This window comes from Megachile rotundata, chromosome 13, assembly GCF_050947335.1.
Source record: "Megachile rotundata isolate GNS110a chromosome 13, iyMegRotu1, whole genome shotgun sequence".
Classification (NCBI taxonomy): domain Eukaryota; kingdom Metazoa; phylum Arthropoda; class Insecta; order Hymenoptera; family Megachilidae; genus Megachile; species Megachile rotundata.
The window spans coordinates 7,404,047-7,425,389 of NC_134995.1; the positions used below are offsets into that span (position 1 = coordinate 7,404,047).

The 21,343-nt window shown below is 33.6% G+C and overlaps 4 protein-coding genes across 7 annotated transcripts; 3 read left to right on the forward strand and 1 right to left on the reverse strand.

The window, feature by feature from the left end:
- Positions 1–10,273: 10,273 nt before the first annotated feature.
- Hlc (putative ATP-dependent RNA helicase DDX56) lies at positions 10,274–12,485 on the forward strand. Its single transcript, XM_003706672.3, has 6 exons — positions 10,274–10,480; positions 10,638–11,081; positions 11,143–11,402; positions 11,467–11,659; positions 11,735–12,039; positions 12,097–12,485. The coding sequence occupies exons 1-6, from the start codon at positions 10,391–10,393 to the stop codon at positions 12,446–12,448; spliced, it is 1,644 nt and encodes a 547-aa protein (XP_003706720.1). The 5' UTR covers positions 10,274–10,390; the 3' UTR covers positions 12,449–12,485.
- LOC100881727 (amaretto) lies at positions 12,473–16,775 on the reverse strand. Of its 3 annotated transcripts, XM_012293161.2 has the most exons (5): positions 16,274–16,775; positions 16,100–16,187; positions 13,198–13,263; positions 13,071–13,130; positions 12,473–12,995 (listed from the first exon to the last, which is right to left on the reverse strand). In XM_012293161.2, exons 1-5 carry the CDS (start codon positions 16,408–16,410, stop codon positions 12,636–12,638), a joined length of 711 nt encoding a protein of 236 aa, XP_012148551.1. In that variant the 5' UTR covers positions 16,411–16,775; the 3' UTR covers positions 12,473–12,635. The 3 variants fall into 3 exon arrangements, with proteins under 3 accessions (XP_012148551.1, XP_012148552.1, XP_003706721.1); XM_012293162.2 differs by lacking the exons at positions 16,100–16,187; positions 16,274–16,775 and adding an exon at positions 13,847–13,974; XM_003706673.3 differs by lacking the exons at positions 16,100–16,187; positions 16,274–16,775 and adding an exon at positions 13,488–13,630.
- eIF2Bbeta (eukaryotic translation initiation factor 2B subunit beta) lies at positions 13,650–15,517 on the forward strand. Of its 2 annotated transcripts, none has more exons than XM_012293160.2 (6): positions 13,650–13,791; positions 13,897–13,983; positions 14,311–14,592; positions 14,694–14,850; positions 14,919–15,313; positions 15,390–15,517. In XM_012293160.2, exons 1-6 carry the CDS (start codon positions 13,784–13,786, stop codon positions 15,460–15,462), a joined length of 1,002 nt encoding a protein of 333 aa, XP_012148550.1. In that variant the 5' UTR covers positions 13,650–13,783; the 3' UTR covers positions 15,463–15,517. The 2 variants fall into 2 exon arrangements, with proteins under 2 accessions (XP_012148550.1, XP_003706722.1); XM_003706674.3 differs by having other exon boundaries at positions 13,682–13,823.
- A 144-nt stretch (positions 16,776–16,919) lies between the features above and the next one.
- On the forward strand, positions 16,920–21,091 carry Su(fu) (suppressor of fused). The gene is made up of 7 exons (XM_003706676.3): positions 16,920–17,403; positions 17,840–17,932; positions 19,167–19,476; positions 19,616–19,851; positions 19,928–20,149; positions 20,219–20,426; positions 20,489–21,091. Exons 1-7 carry the CDS (start codon positions 17,231–17,233, stop codon positions 20,552–20,554), a joined length of 1,308 nt encoding a protein of 435 aa, XP_003706724.2. The 5' UTR covers positions 16,920–17,230; the 3' UTR covers positions 20,555–21,091.
- Positions 21,092–21,343: the final 252 nt, after the last annotated feature.

A 21,343-nucleotide genomic window follows, 5' to 3' on the forward strand; every position in this document is an offset into this window, starting at 1 on the left:
TTTTATTTTATTGCCAAGGGTATACTTGTATGTACTTTTTTAGGATATAGTTTTAGCTTAATAATTAAAAAATGAAACTACAAACAGTATTTTTGAAAAGGGAGGAGTTGTTCAGAATAACATAACCTACAACCCTTTTTCGAGACTTACATTAATTGTGAAACGCCCTGTATATCTTTAGTAATAGTTTCAAACCCTTTCCTACAACTTGCATTTTGTAGGTAGCAAAGTAACATTGTTCAATAAATAATATAATTGTCTAAATTATTCGTCGTCAAAACTTTTAGAAATTGCATTAAAAACAGATCTTTCTGATAATACTATGACTAATAAACTTACTAAAGTTGGTTAATATTCTATAACAATGGAAGTTGACAATTAATAACGTAAGATTTAATATTTAATACAAAAGTATAATACAAACACTATAAAAAAAACAATAAGTTATCGTAAAATATTTAATTTGAAAAATATGAAATGTTTTGGAAGCTTTATACTTGACTTTGCAACTTCTTTGTCCGCATTTTTCTTTTGCACCGCTCAAACAATTCTCGTCAAATTTTGCATGCATATGCGTATGAACATCCAAATGAACATAGAAAAAAAAATTTTAATCGGACTTGCCACGAACGATTAATCACCGAAAAAACTCATCGTAAAAAGTGAGGGTCCGACCAAGCATATAAGGAAAATAAAAAAATGAATATTTCGGCACTTTGACGACGTAGTATGGTTCCTGAGGCATTTAGAAACAAATTTCTATTAGGGTTTGATGCGTTTTGATGCCTACTAAAGCCAGGAAATCATTTTTTGTCGAATTCGGTCCAAAACGGTCCAGGTGGCGCCATCTAGCGGCGAGCGGCGGACCTACGAAAAACTAAAATTTCGATTTTCTCCGAAATTAGGCAATTTTACGTGTTTCTGAGGGGCAGAAATTGTTCTGTGACCTCCCTAGAATCTATATAGTGCCACACGAACCTCCTCAGAGCGCTAGAAAAGAAAATAGAAAAATAGTCCAAAACATGGACTAAAAAATTGGCGTCCATCTAGCGGTGAAAGTTGGAACTACAAAAATATAAAAATGCGATTTTCTCGAATATTAGCGAACTTTGAGTACTTCTGAGGCTCGGAAAGTGTTATGTGATCGCATTAGAAGCACAATAAAGCGATAAAAGTTTCCTGAAAGCTTTAATAAAGAAAATAAAAAAAATGTCATTTTATGGAGGAAATTTGTGGCGCCATCTAGCGGTGAAACTGCGAACTAATCTGAAAAACGTATGCCTGTACGCGCGTTAAGGAAAAATATAAAATATAATATTTCTGAACTTTGACGACGTAGTATGCTTCTTTAGACACTTTAAAGCAATTTTTGTTCAATAAGTTATTCATTTTTTTGCCTATTAAGCCCAGAAAATCAATTTCTATTTGACCACTTTACTGCGTGTTCGGACATACGTTTTTTCGGTTTAGTTCGCAGTTTCGCCGCTAGATGGCGCCACAAATTTCCTCCATAAAATGACATTTTTTTTATTTTCTTTATTAAAGCTTTCAGGAAACTTTTATTGCTTTATTTTGCTTCTAATGCGATCACATAACACTTTCCGAGCCTCAGAAGTACTCAAAGTTCGCTAATATTCGAGAAAATCGCATTTTTATATTTCTGTAGTTCCAACTTTCACCGCTAGATGGACGCCAATTTTTTAGTGCATGTTTTGGACTATTTTTCTATTTTCTTTTCTAGCGCTCTGAGAATGTTCTTGCGGCTTTATATAGAATCTAGAGAGGTCACAGAACAATTTCTGACCCTCAGAAATACGTAAAATTGCCTAATTTCGGAGAAAATCGAAATTTTAGTTTTTCGTAGTTCCGCCGCTCGCCGCTAGATGGCGCCACATGTGCCGTTTTGGACCGAATTCGACAAGAAATGATTTCCTGGCTTTAGTAGACACCAAAACGCATCAAACCCTAATAGAAATTTGTTTCTAAATGCCTCAGGAACCATACTACGTCGTCAAAGTGCCGAAGTATTGCACTTTGTATGAGCAGTAGAATGGACATAGGCGGCTCATGTACATATCGCAATGCTGACACAAAATAATTAATTACTCATTAACCGAACATTACTTATGAACTTTAATAATCGAACCATGTAAATAATGCATTGCTGACCATCTTTCAATCATAAAAGTGTACAAAATATATCCACAAAACATGTAATTAATTATTCAAAATGACCTCGTGTATACCGCTTGTCACCGTGGCTGGCCTTGGGTTATTAGTTAATAACTAATTAATTTCATTAAAAATCTGAACAAATATAATTCGAGAATGTAGCTGATGGATCACTGAACATTCTTTTATAATAAAAGCGCATAAATTGTGTTTAGAAAATGTGTTATTAATTATTTCATATTATAATATGATATGTACCTAGCCGGTACACGCAGTGGTGACTGAGGAGGGCACCTTAATGATCCTATATAATTTTTCAAAAATTCTTATAATTGCACTGTAAACTATGAATGTATAGGTTGGGTTAGATTACATTAGACTGGGTTAGGTTAGTTGTATATATGGCTGTATAAAACTATACAACTATATTATATTATAAGTAAAATTACAATTGTAGCTCTTAAATTCTAAATTCTAATTCTAAATTAAATTCTAATCGTAGCTCTCAGCTCGGTATAGTTCTCTGAAGATTTTTTAAAGCCTTCAGAGAACTATACCAATTACCAGGTCACACCACGTGGAGGTGGCTACGATAGCGACCCACCCTAACTCCAAATCCCTTCCTCCCTCCAAATGCAACCTCATTTATCAGAAGGATAAATGAGTTCTAACTCTACATAGCTCATAGGCTCGCATATACAAGTTCTTTACCACAATCCAGCAAAGAACTTGTATCACACACACACACACACGTACATTAACTTAATACTAATCGCAAGGGATCCCACACACGCACGCTTAACTTATTCTAAACGCCGCACGGTACCTCTCATTCTAAGATTGCACTCAAATAATCTATGACGAATTAAAAAAGCAAAGGGGGCGAAAAGAAAGTTAGAAGAACTTTCGCAAAGAAGCTAAGAAAGTTAGAAGAACTTCCGCAAAGAAGCTAAGAAAGTTAGAAGAACTTTCCGTGAAAAAAGGGGACCATTATTTTTCGCCAAGTGAACCTTGCTTTCCATGGGTCAAAGGGTAGTCCATAGTGGCTTACGTGAACCACGACGGCAAAGATGAACCGAAGATACCTTTGGCAAGAACGAGTGATACACCCCAGTTGGCGGAGGGTTCCCATTTCCCCCAGCGCTTTCGCGTCTTACTACAGAGAGGATACCCAGACCGTGATGCCCCTTGGCAGAATGGCGGCGGGTCGGGGAGGCACATCAGAGTATGAGAGGTGCCAACCCCGATCCGCCCCGCCGGGCAAAGAATATCACTCGCGCTACACCGGCACTTGCAGCTCACCTCCACCGCGTGTTCACAGCGCTACGAACCCCCAATGATCCACTTGGGCGCAAAACGATTGACAAAAAATAAGTGGGTATACTACCAGCTAACGCGTACAAAGTTTGAGAATTGAGAAGGTGAGTGCAATTTAGAATGAGAGGTACTTACAAGGACCCACCCGCCCTGCCCACGAGCACACTAAACTTAGAATTAACGCACGCATAAAATTAGTTTAAAATTAACGCACGCATACAATTAGCTTAAAACTAACGCACGCATCCCACGAAGATCCCTCGATGATCCCTCGGTGATTGATGTCTTCAATGATGACCTATTACCTATAGAATAAATAGGTGTAACAATAAAAAGAGGAAACAGAGAAGCAATCGCAAGATTAGTAACATTGTAATGTTTAGGCATACACAATTCATACTAACATTTAAATTTATATTAACATTTTCAGAATAAAAATAAAATAAACCTCGAATCGACTCGCTAATTACCTGAAACAGACAAATATTATTAAGACACATAAGAAAAATTGAATTACTTATTTAAAATAAAAATGTGAAACATAAAAATATAATTAGGCACATATGAAACATTACTTACTTAAAATAAAAATCAGGACACTCACTCACGCATACTGTAGTACATTCTAAATGCCCTACATGTACCTCTTATTCTAAAATTGCACTCGCATGTAAAACTTTGTAAAAATTGCAAGAAGATAGGAAAGAAAGTTGGAAGAACTTTCCTTTAAGTTTGGGGAAATTGAGAAAAAGAGACAAACTATTACTACAGTCTAATATGTAAGTTTAAAAATTGACAAAGATGAGTGCAAATTAGAATAAGAGGTACTTATAATGTGCGCAGGTTTTTCGTCACTTGTTGTGACGAAAAACCTGCGCCCGAGCCCACCCTTCCTCCCACAGCTCGGAATTAACTTAAAATTAATGCACTGAAAATAACTTACCAAAAATTAAATTCTGAAACAAACAAAAATTTATTAACACAGGAAATTGTGGGAGGAGGAGCAAAATTTTTCTTTATTTTATGCAAGAATTTCAAAAAATACAAAACGCAATGAAAATTGCGGATTTGAGAAGACAACAGAATTTACCAAAGAAGAAATACTAAAACAGACAAAAATTTATTAACACAGAAATTTGAGAAGGGAGAACATGTTAACTTACCAAAAAATAAAATCTGAAACATACAAAATTTTATTAACCAATAAAGTTGTACGAGAAGATGTGAAACAACCCTATCGAGAAATAAAAAAACACAATGAAAAATTCGAATTTAAAATCAATCAACAATAAAACAATTTATTCAAAATCAATTCCTGAAACAGAGAAAAATAATTAACACATAAAATTCGGGGAAATTAAAATCGCGAAGGGATATACAAATCTTGAGAAGTTCGAGATAAAATCGCGAAGGGATATAAAAATCTCGAAGCTCGAAATTTAATCGCGAAGGGATACAAAAATTTTTAATTTCGTAATTTAATCGTGAAGGGATGCAAAAATCTCTAATTTCGTACTATAATCGCGAAGTGATACAAAAATCTCTAATTTCGTGCTGTAATCGCGAAGGGATACAGAAATCTCTAATCTCGAAATTTAATTGGGCGGGCATAAAAATCTCGAATCGCGAAGGGATACAAAAATCTCTAATCTCAAAATTTAATCGCGAAGTTGTGCAAAAATCTTTAATCTCAAAATTTAATTGGGAGGGCATAAAAATCGCGGGTGGCTTTGCTCGTAAAAATTCGAGCAAAACGATACATTTGTATCGTTCAAAAAAATACATGTAAAATACAAAAAAATAATTAGCGAGCATAGTGACAAAATGACTCTCCATCCTAAGATGGACAGCCATTAATAGTTCCCCTCTTCTTTGGCAACTTTGCCGGGGCTCTTCGGTATATAGCCTCTTCTCTCTTCGGCATAGCCTCACGAAAATCACTCGCGAAATTTTACGGTAACTCGGACATTCTTAGTTTTCAATTACATAAATTCTCAATTTTACTATCAATCTCCATAAACGGATAGCAGACAATTTTATAAAAATAAAATTGCACTACTATCCATTTATTTCGATCGATAACAAAATCAAAATTTTATGCAATATATAATAAGTTAGTTTGGTAAAAAAAATAATTACTCAAAATAAAAATACGAACAGCGATTCTTAAAACGCGTTGTCCGTAAAAGAATGTCCGAGTAGAATATTTTATTTTACTGCACTTCACTTCACTGTATACTTCATTTTTGCAGTCGGATCTAGAACCCGACTGCGACTTACAAACTAAAAGGCCTGGCCTGAACGAACAATCGAGTTCAAGAGATATTAAATAAATTTATATTTAATATTTTTCTCTTCTCGATTTTTCGTGAACCCCCCAGATGCAAGCATCTCACGTGTGAGAGAGGAGGACAGAGAAACGTGAAAGCTTGCTCTGGCCCTACCTACTTAAAACTAACTCATTCACACCAGAAGTAAGCTACCTGCCTGCCTATCGCTATATTTAAAAAATTGCAAAGTCCATTCTCACAAAAACACACTCCACGGTTCTCACACATACCACCCGGGTGCAAATAAGCCTAATCCTAGGGAGTACGTCCCGGGACGTCTCCGACACCCGAGTTCAATACAACATTCACACTCTAAGTTCATACCTTTTTGCTGAAATCGATCGACAATCGACAGTGAACATTGAACATATTTCATTTTTGTACTCTTTCGAATATTCAATGCAATATGTACATGTAATAATTTTAACTACTCATACAATTTTCTAACTTAATCAATTTATATAACTTTGAAATGACTCTACTTGCATTTTGTATGCATTTTCAAATGACTCGACTTGCATTTTGTATGCATTTTCAAATAGAATTTTGCAAAATTTAAAAAATAAATCTACAGTTTAATCGACACAAGGTCCACGACCTAACCACACACACACGTGTAACTTGTGTCGATAATTCACTGTCAATTTGTCGATCGCCAAAACATCTTAAAACTAAACCGTGTCCACCTGCCCTAACCCATGCGAGTAGCATCTAAGCACGCGCATGAGTATAGAGCATAAAAATGAACACGGCCACATGTATTTTGACCTACCAGTTTTCTTCATGTGTGCTGAAAATCCTGAGCTAAAAGACATGATTAGAAACATGCTAATAAAGTGTCTTCCAGCAAAAATTGACTCTAACTTTAAAAAATGTTCAAAATGGAAAATGGAAGATCACTTTGCAAAAATCTAAGTATATCGGTAGTTTCATTCTTAACAGATTTATGATATCAAAGTAAATTTCTAAATGACTCAAACATTCACAAATAACTTTGATATCGAAATCTGTTTTTCGCGAAACTTTCTTGTACATATGTGTATTCAAAAAGAGTTCGCGATACAATTGAAATTGAAAATAAAATTGAAAGTGACTCTAAAAGTAAACTAGCACGAAATCGGAGGGTCATCCGACTTCAATATACTAATTTTAATTTGATTCGTAAAGAAGTTAAGTTAAAACGCGATGTACAAGAAAACCCTGACCTGATCTAATAAATATAATAAACAGTTTGTACGAATTTTGCACGATCGTACAGTCGTGGTCACTATGCTCGCTCAAAAATATAAAATACAACCAGTTCCCGTGTCGCTTCGGACCATTCGTCCTACGACATGATGGGAACCGGAGGAACCATAAAGCATGCGACTCACCGATCGCTGACTTGCGCCACTGCGATCGCTTTACCGGTAAAGCATCAAAGATTTGAACTGCTTTGGACTGCTTTGGCAACGTTTGGATTTGGCAGTTTGTCCATTGGATTGGCAGCGTGACCTGTAATCATAGCAGGACAACAATTTAGTAACTGTCAATCAATTTGCATTTCGAGTAACGTATACATTTTTGAAACGCAAACAGTTAATAAACAAGTTAAGCATGCATGCAGTACTACATTACAAAAACCAGTAATAAATTTGCAAATGTATATCAAAACGTATAGTCACTCAGTGAAACATTATAAAATATTCGAAAAAATATGTCAATGCACTTGAATAATTATTGTATGGCACAGGTTAAAACGTTTGTAAATTTATACCGAAACACATAGATAACTACATGGTAAAACACATTAAAACACCAGTGCAAGTATTCCAAAACATTTAAATAACCACTCCATAATACACACTAAAACACCAGTAACAATTTATTAAAATATTTAAATAACCATTCCATAATACACACTAAAACACCAGTAGCAATTTGTTAAAACATTTAAATAACCACTCCATAAAATATATTAAAACACCAGTAACAATATGTCAAAACACTTAAATAATCATTGCATAAAGTACACTAAAGCACCAGTAACACTATGCCAAAACACTTAAATAATCATTGCATAAAGTACACTAAACCACCAGTAACAATATGTTAAAACACTTAAATAATCATTCCACATAATACACTAAACCACCAGTAACAATATGTCAAAACACTTAAATAATCATTCCACATAATACACTAAACCACCAGTAACACTATGCCAAAACACTTAAATAATCATTGCATAAAGTACATCAACACCCAATAACAGTTTGTAAAAGCACTTTAATAATCACTCCACAAAATACATTAAAACAGTAAAAAATTAATAAAACATTCAAATAACCGCACCATAAAACACAGTAATAAATCCGTATACACATGCACAATCACTTAAGGAAACACACTAGTAAAGTCACTGATACTTGTAGAACCACACCATAAATTTGGTTAAGTTCCAGAAAATGGGGTACCCTCCGATTTAACTGATTTATATATCAAAAGAAAGCCCTTGACTTGGCGATTTCAACGGTGGTCATCCCACCCCTTAACTCCCACCCCTCTGCCCCCTAGAAGCCAAAAACTGAAACGTTCCAAAAAGTGATTTTTCCACATATCTCAGCGAGTTTATCATTTCTATCCCTTTTTTTTTATACGTTAGGTGAATCTAACCGTAAAAAACCGAACCTAACCTAACCTACCTAACCGACCTAACCTAACCTAACCTACCTAACCTCACCAAACCTACCTAACCTAACCTAACCTACCTAACCTAACCTACCTAACCTAACCTACCTAACCTACCTAACCTAACCTACCTAACCCAACCTACCTAACCTGACCTACCTAACCTAACCTACCTAACCTAACCTAACCTAACCTACCTAACCTAACCTACCTAACCTAACCTAACCTAATATAATTGAATGTTTATATTGCACGTTTTCGACGCTTTGGCTCGATTGGCAGGTTCGGCTGCGGTGGGGCGCAGACCAAGCATTCACACTCACCAGGCAAGAAATATAAATACAGTTCAAAATCTAAACGTATTGGCAGGGGAGGGTCTACACCCCTCCCCCTGCACCCCCGACCCAAACGAATAACCTAACCAAATCTGATTATAAAAAAAAAAGGGATGGAAATAATAAACTCGCTGAGATATGGGGAAAAATCACTTTTTGAACCGTTTCAGTTTTTGGCTTCTAGGGGGCAGAGGGGTGGGAGTTAAGGGGTGGGATGACCACCGTTAAAATCGCCAAGTCAAGGGCTTTCTTTTGATATATAAATCAGTTAAATCGGAGGGTACCCCATTTTCTAGAACCCAACCTTTTTATATTAATACACCCCCATAATTAATAAAAAATAATTATTAAAGCACATTAAACACTAGTAATAACACACTAGGTACACTAATATATCCGTATATGCATGCAGGTAACACACTGGTTAAGTCACTGACACTTGTAGAATCACACCATAAAATTTGTTAATACACCCGCATATTTATTAAAAAATATTTATTAAAACACACTAAACACTTATTCAAGCACAGTAGGTAATACAGGGACAAGCACAATATCGGTAAAGTAAACCCTTGACTCGTACCGGTAAGTGTTGACAGGGCCGATCCGACCTCCTCGACTTCCAAAACAAAACTGAGCAGCGGCGACCTCTTCAAGTGTAAGTGCGATTGGTAGTTTACAGTAGCCAATTAGACATCACGTAATCGACCAATAGATCAAATCGAAGTGCAAGAGTGATTGCTAGTGTACAGTAGCCAATCAGACATCATGTAATCCACCAATAGCGTGTAGCCACTCTCATTGGTTACTGTATAATTATTCTAACGTCAAATTTTTTATAATTTTATATTTTTTGGTAGTTTATTAACAAATTTATTGTTGTAATTATTTAAATTTATTAATTTTTTTTAACTTAATCTTGCAGATATGTTGTAAAATGATTATTTATTAATATACAATATAATATAATGGGAATAATATGATGGAATATAGGAGATTATTATATTTGAAATAACACAAAAGCACAATAACTTTTAAAACACTAAATGAATTTATTATTTAAGAAAAACGACTTGGAAGGACCTCTTTGAATAACTATATTTTATACGTGTGAAAATTATAATATCAGAGAAACAATAACAAAGAAATACATGGATTTTATTTTGTTAACATGCATAGATCCGATAAAAATCGAGCGGTATCTTTTTGCTTTGCTCTTGCAACAAATATTGGTATTCATATAACAAATCGGCTGCAAATGTAAAAAATAATAATAATCATAAATAAATTTAATATTACTTTTATTATATATAATCTGTTGTATTATTTAACCCTTTTATTCTCTTTCCTGCAATTTTCTTCAGATTTATTTTTTTTTCCTTACTAGGGCCTAATGATACCTTATATTTCATCAAAGTGTATACACTACTGAGGACTTCTACGGATAGCTTACTGCACATGCACTGGGACTGCCCAACACTAGTCGACAGTTGCATTCAAGTCAATTTTTGTTGATAGAGAACCACGTGCTTTTAAATTTGAACTATATCTATACTTACATTGAATATGACATCCAATGAAATGGAAGTAGATGAGGAGAATGAAGAGAAACCGAAGAATTTTCACGAATTAGAGTTAGATGACAGAATTTTAAAGGTAAAGAATTTCTAGGTGCTTTCAAGAATAAGGTTATGTTTTCGTGAAAAAGCAACTGCTTTCTCAGATGTCATTTAAATTTTATATACATGCTAATGTACATTTGCAATTTGCGTTTTTACATGACTTATAGATACATATTACAATGTTTTTTTAGGCTGTTGCTAAATTAGGTTGGCTTGAACCCACGTTAATACAAGAGAAAGCTATCCCACTGTTATTAGAAGGGAAAGATGTTTTAATTAGAGCTCGCACAGGATCTGGTAAAACAGCGGCATTTGCGATACCATTGATTCAAAAAATTTTGTTAAACAAAAGGGCACAGAAGAAGCAAGACATTAAGGGTCTAATTGTAGCTCCTAGCAAAGAACTATGCAAACAAATACACGATGTAATTATGAGTTTGACAATAAAATGCAGTAGAGAAGTAAATGTTGTTGATGTCAGTCCTCAATTAGAACTAATTGCACAAAAGCCACTATTAAATCAAAAGCCTGATATTGTGATTGGTACACCAAGCAGGCTGTTACAGCATTTAAAAGCAAATAACATGAAATTGAAACACTCTCTTGAAACATTAATAATTGATGAAGCTGATTTGGTAAGTTCTTTTAGTTTAATGTACTGGTTTCACGTGTAATAACGTTCTTTTTATATTACAGGTATTTTCATTTGGATATGAGGATGAAATAAAGAATTTGTTGAGTTATTTACCAACTGTGTACCAAGCAGCTTTAGCTTCTGCAACATTGTCAGAAGATGTTTTAACACTTAAAAAGTTGGTACTTCATCGTCCAGTAACTTTGAAATTAGAAGAGCCACCATTGGCTCCATTATCTCAGTTATCACATTACAGCCTTGCTGCAGAAGAAAATGATAAAGCTGCAATTTTATATGCACTGTTGAAATTGAACTTAGTTAGGTAAATATGATCATTAATATATTTGAGACAGAAGTATTTTAATAATGTGGAACATAATTTACAGAGGGAAGACTATAATATTTGTAAATACAGTAGATAGATGTTATAAATTGAAATTATTTTTGGAACAATTTGGCATACCTACTTGCGTTTTAAATTCCGAATTACCAGCTCTCTCACGATGTAGAGCTGTTTCTCAATTTAATAGCGGAACATACGACATTATAATAGCATCAGATGAAAAATCTTTAGAGGAAGTATGTATTACAAATTGCAGCTATGTAAATTGTGACTTTACTTTAAATATTTATATTTTCCAATATTCCTTTCAGCCTCACATAATCAAAGTTAAAAGAGGTAAACGAAAAAAAGATAAAGAATCTGGTGTAGCGCGTGGTATAGATTTTCAATTTGTGTCCAACGTAATTAATTTCGATTTTCCGCCGGACGTGAATTCTTACATTCATAGAGCCGGTCGTACTGCAAGAGGAAAAAATCAAGGAACAGCGTTAAGTTTTATATCAATACGAGAAAGACCTCTTCTCGAGCAAGTTGAATCAGAATTGAAACATTGTTATAATCGTGACGCATTATTCAAAACGTACCAATTCAAACTGGAAGAAGTCGAAGGTTTTAGGTATGTTGAATTTTAATATTTACTTTAGCATAAAATCAATACCTTTCTTTTTATTAGATATCGAGCAAAAGATGCTTGGAAAGCGGTAACGAGAATAGCAGTCCGTGAAGCTCGTTTAAAAGAAATAAAACAAGAGGTACTGAATTGTGACAAATTGAAAAGTTATTTTGAGGATAATCCAAGAGACTTGCAGTCATTAAGACAAGACAAAGCATTACATACTGTAAAATTGCAACCACACCTGAAAGACGTGCCCGAATACATAGTCCCACCTACTCTGAAAAGGCTTGTGGGTATCGGTAAAAGAAAACGAAAATTTAATAGAGATGCTGCAACATCTAAACCTACAGCTACGCAATTAAAATACAAAGCGCGTGCATCAAATCCTTTAATCAGTTTACAAATATAAAAACCCAAATAAAAATAGTACATCTATTTTTTCCTAATTTGTTTATTTTGTGTTACATATTGCTTATTATAAATAACAGTCTATAACTTCGTAAGCTTTCAATACATTTAAAATTGTACAAAGTTGTATATGAAAAATTATATCCTATCCAAATGAGTTTTAACATGTAATTTTAGAATATCATGATCTATGACTCCTTCACAGTTTGTTTTGATTTGTACTTTTTTCTAATACCATCGTTCAAGCCTTCACGGTTTCTGGCAAGTTCAATGGCATAAAATTGTATCCTAGTAATAAGTACACTATTTGCTTCAGAGTAATCTCCTTCACAATCAGCTCTTAACAGTGTACCAAAACAATAATCTTCTACAATTCCTTTGAACTGTTCACAAAATGGTCTCCATTTCATTTTTCCCTGGTCTGATTTTAATTCATCTTCGTTTATCTTATCTACCTTAAGGTCAGGGAAAACATCTCGAAAGGTTTTATAGATTTGATCATCGTGAGGGGTAAGTTTTAAAAACTTAGGATCAACCGAACATAAAATCTAAAATAAGAGGAAATTTAACATTTAGATCTTCAATTGCATAAAAATAAATTAACTGTCTTAAAATTTTGTTACATTGAAATAAACTTCAGCATGTTCCATGGCTTTGATTGCCCACATGGCTTCCACTGAGGGCTAAAAAAATGTACAAGAATTGTAATTACTTATACTCATGTATTTTATTAATTCATTTATAACTTACATCATTGTCAAATTCTTCTGCTGGTCTAGACAATACGCTGGAGCCAGCTAACAATTGATCTGCAGTCTTAAAAATTGCAAAAAATTATCAAACATGTTTATGTTAGAATGAAAACTGAATAATTTCAGGTAAAAGTAGATCAAAAGATATCATGAGTGAAATGAATGCCTTAACTATTTTAATTTCAATAATGTTCAATATGTTTTTGTTACAAAAGAAATAAATAACAGGTTAAGAATTCTTTTCACACACCAGAACATATAAAAGCAGTAAAAATATACTGTACTCACAACGTTCCCAATGCGAGCCATTTTTTGCTGTATAAAAAATAAACTGACGCAACAGAATTATCGAATGTTTCTTAAAATATTTTAAAAAATCTTAAACTAGGACTCGACTGTGGAATACACATGTCACGCCGCTAAAAAACACGTGCGACGCAACAAAGTAAAGTGACAATGAAAGTGGAACCAAACACAGCTGCTATTTCGATAAGACTGTCAGAATAAATATTTCGTTCTTGTTTTTAGAAAAAGTAACATTTAAGAAAATCTAAACATGGTTAGCACAGAAACCGAAGGTATCAATGAAAGGGTATTAAAATTGATAAATGATATTCTTTATGGGTGAGACTTTAAAATGTTCTAACCTTAATTGACTCAAATTTTTGTACCATTTTTTATAATGTTTATATTTTAGAGACATCAAAGGAACGTATAACATTGTTGTAGCGACTATATTGGTTTTGAAGGAAATTATAAACAACACAGAATGGACTACTGCAGAGTATTAATCACATTTTTTCCATATACATATATATAGGATGTATAAACCTAAGAAACATTCAATTAAAATTCAGTTTTTATAATTAGTAAATGATATAAATACATAAAGATGATATCATTATCGTTCATTGCACATTTTCTTATTATAGTAACTGTAACTTTTAATTTGGACAAGTGATCAAATTCAATTAAAAATTGCATAGTGCTTTTATAATTACAACATATTTCATGTATCCTTAGGTATATACAATCATCACCATATTAAATATTTATTAAGTAAGAACATATTGAATATATTATTGTAATTGCATATTTTTTATTTTAAAAGGAATTTGATACATATAATAACACGAAATGGAAAATACTTGATAGAAACAATTCCTTTAGAATTTTGTATTGGCAATATGGTTAGAAGAATATTACAGATAATTAGGGAGGAATACACATTGGAATTGAAAAACAAAACTGAGGAAACAGACCCACAAGAATCATTGCACAAAATTCTCACTGCTGAGGGTGATCAACAAATTGACTTTAATGTTTCAGTGCCTTCCTTAAAATCAGCTCTTCTAGAGCATATCAGTGAATTTGAAGCTGAATTAGAAACCTGGTTAGTTATTATTGGACTATGGATGATTGTACATTTATCATATAACAATGTCAGAATGTTATTTTTATAATTTGTTTTATCATAACACATTTTACTTTTAGTGCAGAAAATATTACACAGCAAGCTTCTGAGCATATTCATTCTAATGAAATTATTTTGACTATTGGTAAATCAAAATTAGTTGAAGAATTTTTCAAAAAAGCTGCTACAACAAGAGCTTTTGAAGTTATAGTAGCTGAAGGTGGACCATCTTTAAATGTATGTATACATTGTACAGAACTATTTTTAGATACATAACACTCAACTGAATCATTCATTATTTATAGGGTCATGAAATGGCAATTAATCTCTCAAAAGCAAAAATTAAAACCACTTTAATATCGGATGTTGCAATTTTTGCAATGATGTCGCGCGTAAATAAAGTAATAATTGGTACACATACTGTAATGGCCAATGGAGGATTAAGAGCACTTTCTGGTTCACATACAGTTGCTCAAGCTGCAAAACATTACTCTGTTCCAGTAATGGTTTTGCTACCACTTTATAAGCTTTCTCCACTTTATCTCTGCTCACATGAACAAGATGGTTTCAACCAACATGTATCACCACTACAGGGTGTAATTAATAGTACTAATGCACCTTTATTGGAAAGGATTCATGTGTATAATCCTGTTTTTGATTATGTACCACCAGAATTAGTTACTCTGTTTATTTCAAATACGTAAGATTAAAAACTTTATGTCTTTTTGGCAATTGGTGTTATACATTAATGATGTAACACTGTTTTTTTGTTTCAGGGGCGGGAATGCGCCGTCATATATTTATAGATTACTCAGTGAATTGTATCACCCAGATGATTATGAATTGTAAAATATATATTTATAGCTTTCTCTAAACAATTAATAAATCGCTTATTACTTTTAAATGGTTTGTTAATTCGATATTCACACAATACGATATATACAAATACATATAAATTTATTTTACAAAAAATATTCTAACAATCTCTTAAATTTAAATTATTTATTACTAATTGAAAATGACAACAATACATGATACACTTGTTCTTGATTTATATATGCAAAACTTGTTTCATTCATACATAAGGATTCCAATTACTACCATCCTCAGGTTGTAAAGAACCTGTGACTAATAAAATTATGTCAAACACCCACCACACTCCTACTCCACCCAATGTTAGCAATTTACTAACAGCTGTACCACTTTGTCCTAGACAAAATCGATCTGTACCCAGAAAACCTAATAATATGCTATATAGTAAAGTAGTAGCAAAATAGTGATCACTATATTTTATACAAGGAACTCCCTCACGAGTAAATGTTCTGTGACCGTAACATTCAATATCTGGTAATACGGTACAAGACACTTTAGTTTTTTCTACATCCTCGTATCTAGAACCTCCAAACTAAAAGTAAAATATTTAAGATTTTTAACTTACTTATATTGTATATACATTATATATAAATTTATTCCTATACAACAATACCTTTACACAACCAAATCCAGTTTCTTCTTTGGCAGTTTTATTACCTTTATGATCAATTGGTTCTTCACATTCTATAAATTCTTTTGGCCTACATACATTTATGTAACATTAGATTAATAAAACTAACAGTTCATTACAGTTTACTATGAAATCTTAAATCATATTAATACTTACAAAAATTTACACAACACCAAAGGTCCATCAGGTCTGTATTCCTGTTGAGAATCTGTAGTTTTGTTTATCAATCCTGAACATGTTTTTAGATCCCATGAAAGACAAACCAGAATTAAAACAGAATATTGTAACTTCATCTTATTCAGAGTAACATTTTGTGCTGCACTTCTACTCTTTGAATTTTATCAAAGTTCTCTGATAAAGTACATTTTTAATTACATTTATTCTATTATACTCTGTTCAATAGGAGACAGTAGTTATCATTATGACGTTTTTCTATTCGTTCTGCGCATGTTCGAGAACGCTTTCAAGTAATGCACATGCGTGTACACACTCAGTGATCCAAATGATCAAGCTTCAAATTTCGAAAGCTTTATATGCTCAAATTTCTGAATTCCCTAAGTTTCAAACTTTTAAATTTACAAATTTATAAATTTTCAAATCCCTACATTTTCAGATTTCGAAATCGAATCACACTTAGTCTTCGTCTTTTCCTGTTACCAGTATATTTTATCTACCGTGTATAGGTTCGTCAAAATGGAAAATGTGTGGTAGTGGGGCAACACGAAATGGTGGGGACCCTTCTGAAGTTTGCCGAGTTGCGCGAAAAATCATCTCTCATCGAACAGAGTGTACGTGTTCTGTTGCACGGCAAATGCATTCGTATTCGAAGCTCTCTCAATAAACGAATAGGAAAACAGTTTGTACGGCATACACCAATCACAAAATGCTTTCTTTCGTTGCCTACAGTAATTCCAGAGACGCGCAGTGATTTCCGAATCAGTCGTCTGTCTGCCACGAAAGATTTTCAGTGTTGTCAAGGATCGGAGACGTGCGTTCTCGGTGCAAAGGTGTACACAGTGGTTGTATGGACAGTAAACAAAGTGATCGTGCATTACGTATCCGTGATACTTTTTTATCGAAGTGGTACATTTTGAAGCTTCGAAGTTTGTATATATGTACGGAAATATGCGCGAAAGGGAAGAATTTTGTCGAAGTTTTCCACCAGGACAACCAATCCAGGCACCGACGACACGGGCTCTGGGCCTTGACGCGCTGCATAGTCTTTGTAAAGAGATCTATCCCGACCAAAGCAATCCGCTCACTGTCACTGCAGTCGTAAAATATTGGTAAAAACTCCTCATTTAAAATCATTATAAAACACAACTGATTGTTGAAATATTTGATGTTTATGTTGTTGCGAAAAAATGATGTTTACTTTACATAGTCGTAACAAGAATTGCGTTATATTTTTAATAATTATATTTTTAATTATATTAAGCATATTCGCATTATATTAAGTTTTAATTTTAAAAAATTATTAAATTATTTGAATACAAATTTTTATTGTATAACTGAATATGATAAATTTACCCTCGATCGGTATGAAATCGAAGAAAAACAGTTCTTTATTAAAAAGGTGGTTTTGGGCATTTTACTGTGTTTGGCCATGGAAGTCTTGCACCGAAAGGGAAGACGATTTATATTTAGCCACCCTTAGTCGCACATACATTTAACCGGATGTAAAACCAAATAACTGAAATTTTCTTTGCACCTTTGGTATAGGTTGGGGGGTCCCGATCCTTTGGACTACATAAGCATGTACGAAAATCCTGGCTGTCCTGAACTAGGTGTACCACCACACTGGCATTATATTAGGTGAGTTTTTTTTCTTCGTAGCAATTTATTTTATTGTACAAATGAATTTATTTATACTACAAATGACAATTTCCGAAGTGTCTAAAGAGTAAGTTCCGAATTGTGTAAAATAAAATTGAAAAAACCCTCCTCCTTAATTTGTGATTTTCACGGCGTGTCCTCTCAGGCTAGAATTATATTGCCATATACGAAAGGAAAATTTGTTTGATGGACACTTGATGTGTCTGTCATTGCTGCATATGACATTCTGGCTTGCATCGTTCATTCAGTAAAGACACCTCACATGCTTTTTTCTGTAGCGTAGAAAAGAGGGAAGAATCCAAGAGTTAAAAAAAAACGGGAAGTCGGGTATTCGTCAGTGTCATCCTGTTGAGTAGCAGGAGTGTGCCTCTGTTTGATGTAAGCGCATGTTATTTTTCCGACACACCCTTGATGACACGTGTATGTGGTACCCATTTCTGTCATTCGAAAATTTCACTTACCGTCGTGCCAGTAGTTCTTACTGACAATTCGATATATCGATAATAATTTAATTGTTCTTATTTCAAATTATTTTAAATTGGATTTGGATTTCAAACAAGAAGTAGATTTGAACAATCGAAATTATGTATCAGGTTAAGTTACATTAAGTTAGTTTAATATATCGATAATTGGTAGCATCGATGCTTTACCTTATACCAATAAAACAGCCATATCGAAGTATCAATTTTACAATTTAATCTATCAAAAGTTTCGAAATATTTTTGTTAATTATTGTATGGTATCATCGATCGAAGAATTGAATTCTTTCGGAAATACGTACGTGTAGCGATTCACGCTGTCGAAAGACAAATGGATCCTCATTTCAGGAATCTCTTATTAAAAACTAGGCGCCGAATGACGAATGGTCTACCGCGAAAGGGTGTTTCTTTTCTTTTTTTTTGTAATACGTGACCCTTCCTTCTTCGGTCCAAAGCAGCTGTTCGAATAGTTCCCTCTTTTTTCTATATATAGAAAGTACAGGGTACAGGAAGATAAAGTCGTTTGAAGTGCGACGCGTCGGAAATAGACCTGTGGGACTTCCCCTTTTCCGTCTGTTCTATCTAAATATGTTCCCCCATTGACTAAGCCTAGACAATCTTTTTGAATCAAGTCTATAATTATTTTTACTCTGCTACTATTTTTTCTTATATTCTACTTGCACTCTCAGTTGTTTGTTTTTTAGAATAATGTAATGAAAATTCTCTGATTCAAGTTTGGGTTTGTCGGATCTACATGGAGATGGACGGATACATCCAAAAAGTGGACCTGGTCGTCCAAGTGGTTTTGGGTTTGAATTGACCTTCAGATTGGTCAGGGAAAGGAACGAGATGACTCCCCCTACATGGCCTGCCAATGTGATGCAGCAACTAGCCAAATATGTTTTCAATTCTGGTAACATGTTGTTGCCTGGTGACCATGTGTCGTGGCATGCTCCTTTGGATAATGGGAATGGTCGTATTACACAAATTTTGATGGGCAGAGATCCACAGTTACCAGTGTCTATATCTACTCCTCATGGTGATGTATGTTAGTCATTTATAATATAAACTTGTAACTATAATTCAGTTTTATTTGATAATGACTTGGTGTCAGAATCTTTGCAGTCTAACGGCATAGTAATAATATCATATACTGGATAATGTATTTTTAATATATTCATAGGTTTCCTTTGTTCAAATTGTGGGAGTTACTTCTGAAGAACTGTTAGCTGCACAACACTGGAATGGTTTAGGTCTTGTAAATTTGTTAAAGGCCAGTCGTGGTTGTGGACCATGGTTGGTGACAGATATGAGAAGAATACATTCTGTTATGGAGGATGATCCTTCCATAGCAGAGAAAATACAAATTGGTATAGAAAAAGAAGGTTCTAATTTAAGTGGCGTATCTGCCAAATGTTGGTAAGTATTCTACATTAATTTCTGAGTACTTAAATTCAGATCTGGGTCATGTATTATAGTAGCAGTTAATTTATAGGTGGGTACAAGTTAATAGTGATAGCAATATAGAAAAATACAGGGAGACAAGGAACGAATCAGATGAAGAAGAGGAAGACATAAAACCAATAATAAAGTCAGAAAGGTTGTCTCCCTGTGAGCAGGATATCAATATGTCACATGAAAACTTGATTAAAGTTTTACCAGGACTTCATTTAACATTTAATCTTGAAGCTGGATCCCTGTTACCATTAGCAATCAAGTATATTCCTTTGCAGTAAATTGTAATTGATATGCACTGAAGATCAAATTGTAAATATAAGTTTTACAGGGGACGTGTGATGCATGGAAGGCATTTTACATTTAAATCCATACTATCTCATACGGCTATTACAATTGTTGCACCATCAGTTACTGGTACTCTAGTTTCTAGAGAAAAGCCATATGTAGTTCAAGGGCCATGGTTACAAGTATTACTTCCAGAAGACTTATCTGAAAGAATGGCTCAAGAGTTTCAAGTTCTAAATTCACCAAATCAGGTAATGAACGATGAAAATAATTTCATTTATTAATCATACAATAAGAATATTTTATTTTACAGATTCAGTTACCAAAAACATTTTCTTGGCCTGAATATAAACTAGTTATTACTGTCGTGAATGACTGAGAAATGGAGATTAGGGTGGCTAGAATTATCCAAAATTGATTCACGTTACACGTTTAACCAAGTTAGGATAAATTGACATAAGCAAAGTATTATCTAATGTTGATACGAAGTGAATTTCGACGAAGTTATTTATAATCGTGCGTATACGATTATCGTGTACACGATAGAACTGCAAGACTTTACGTATCAACGTGTAGAAGAAGAGGTAAACTATATTTAATACGCATCTATTTGTTAGCGGAACATAACCACAAAATATATTTTTTATCGATGACAATTTTTATACGCCTCTCTTTTACAAGTTGATGCTTGTTAACAATTTATATTTAATTATGTATATAATAGAACACGAAGTATAAAGTGTAATTGTATTTGATATACGAGTTTACACATTGTTACTTTATATAGAACGTTTTTGTAAATAGAGAATCTCACAAATCTGACATCATTTCGTGTCAGAGTCCTGTACCAATTTTTATATTAAAAAGAATATGTATAATAGAACAAAATATAAGAAATAATATTTATAAGATACAATTTATTTTTTCGTTTTCTTCGTACAAATTGTATTCATAGTACACGGTTCACGTTTGCAATCTTCCTTTTTTGAACCTATAGATCAGTAGGACTTTTACTGACACAAAAATACATATTTTTTAAAAGTGACTATTTACACAAATACAATTCTATTCTGTTCTCAAATTCTTACCTTCTGTTCTCTTTTATTCTAGTCACAAAGTTCCTCGTCCTTGGGAGTGATTTTGGCTCGCTTCTCATTACGCCTATTCA

Bases quoted from the DNA above. Each gene is read 5' to 3' on its own strand.
- LOC100881727 (XM_012293161.2), bottom strand. From the start codon at position 16,410: ATGAAGTTACAATATTCTGTTTTAATTCTGGTTTGTCTTTCATGGGAT. The intron at 13,264-16,099 runs GTATTGTTGTAT...GCAATTTTTAAG, and splicing joins CTGGATTTGGTTGTGTAAAG to ACTGCAGATCAATTGTTAGC. The intron at 12,996-13,070 runs GTAACAAAATTT...CTCTTATTTTAG, and splicing joins ATGCTGAAGTTTATTTCAAT to ATTTTATGTTCGGTTGATCC.
- eIF2Bbeta (XM_003706674.3), top strand. From the start codon at position 13,756: ATGGTTAGCACAGAAACCGAAGGTATCAATGAAAGGGTATTAAAATTG. The intron at 13,984-14,310 runs GTATTAATCACA...TTATTTTAAAAG, and splicing joins ACAGAATGGACTACTGCAGA to GAATTTGATACATATAATAA. The intron at 14,593-14,693 runs GTTAGTTATTAT...TTTTACTTTTAG, and splicing joins GAAGCTGAATTAGAAACCTG to TGCAGAAAATATTACACAGC.
- Hlc (XM_003706672.3), top strand. From the start codon at position 10,391: ATGACATCCAATGAAATGGAAGTAGATGAGGAGAATGAAGAGAAACCG. The intron at 10,481-10,637 runs GTAAAGAATTTC...ATGTTTTTTTAG, and splicing joins TAGATGACAGAATTTTAAAG to GCTGTTGCTAAATTAGGTTG. The intron at 12,040-12,096 runs GTATGTTGAATT...TCTTTTTATTAG, and splicing joins GAAGAAGTCGAAGGTTTTAG to ATATCGAGCAAAAGATGCTT.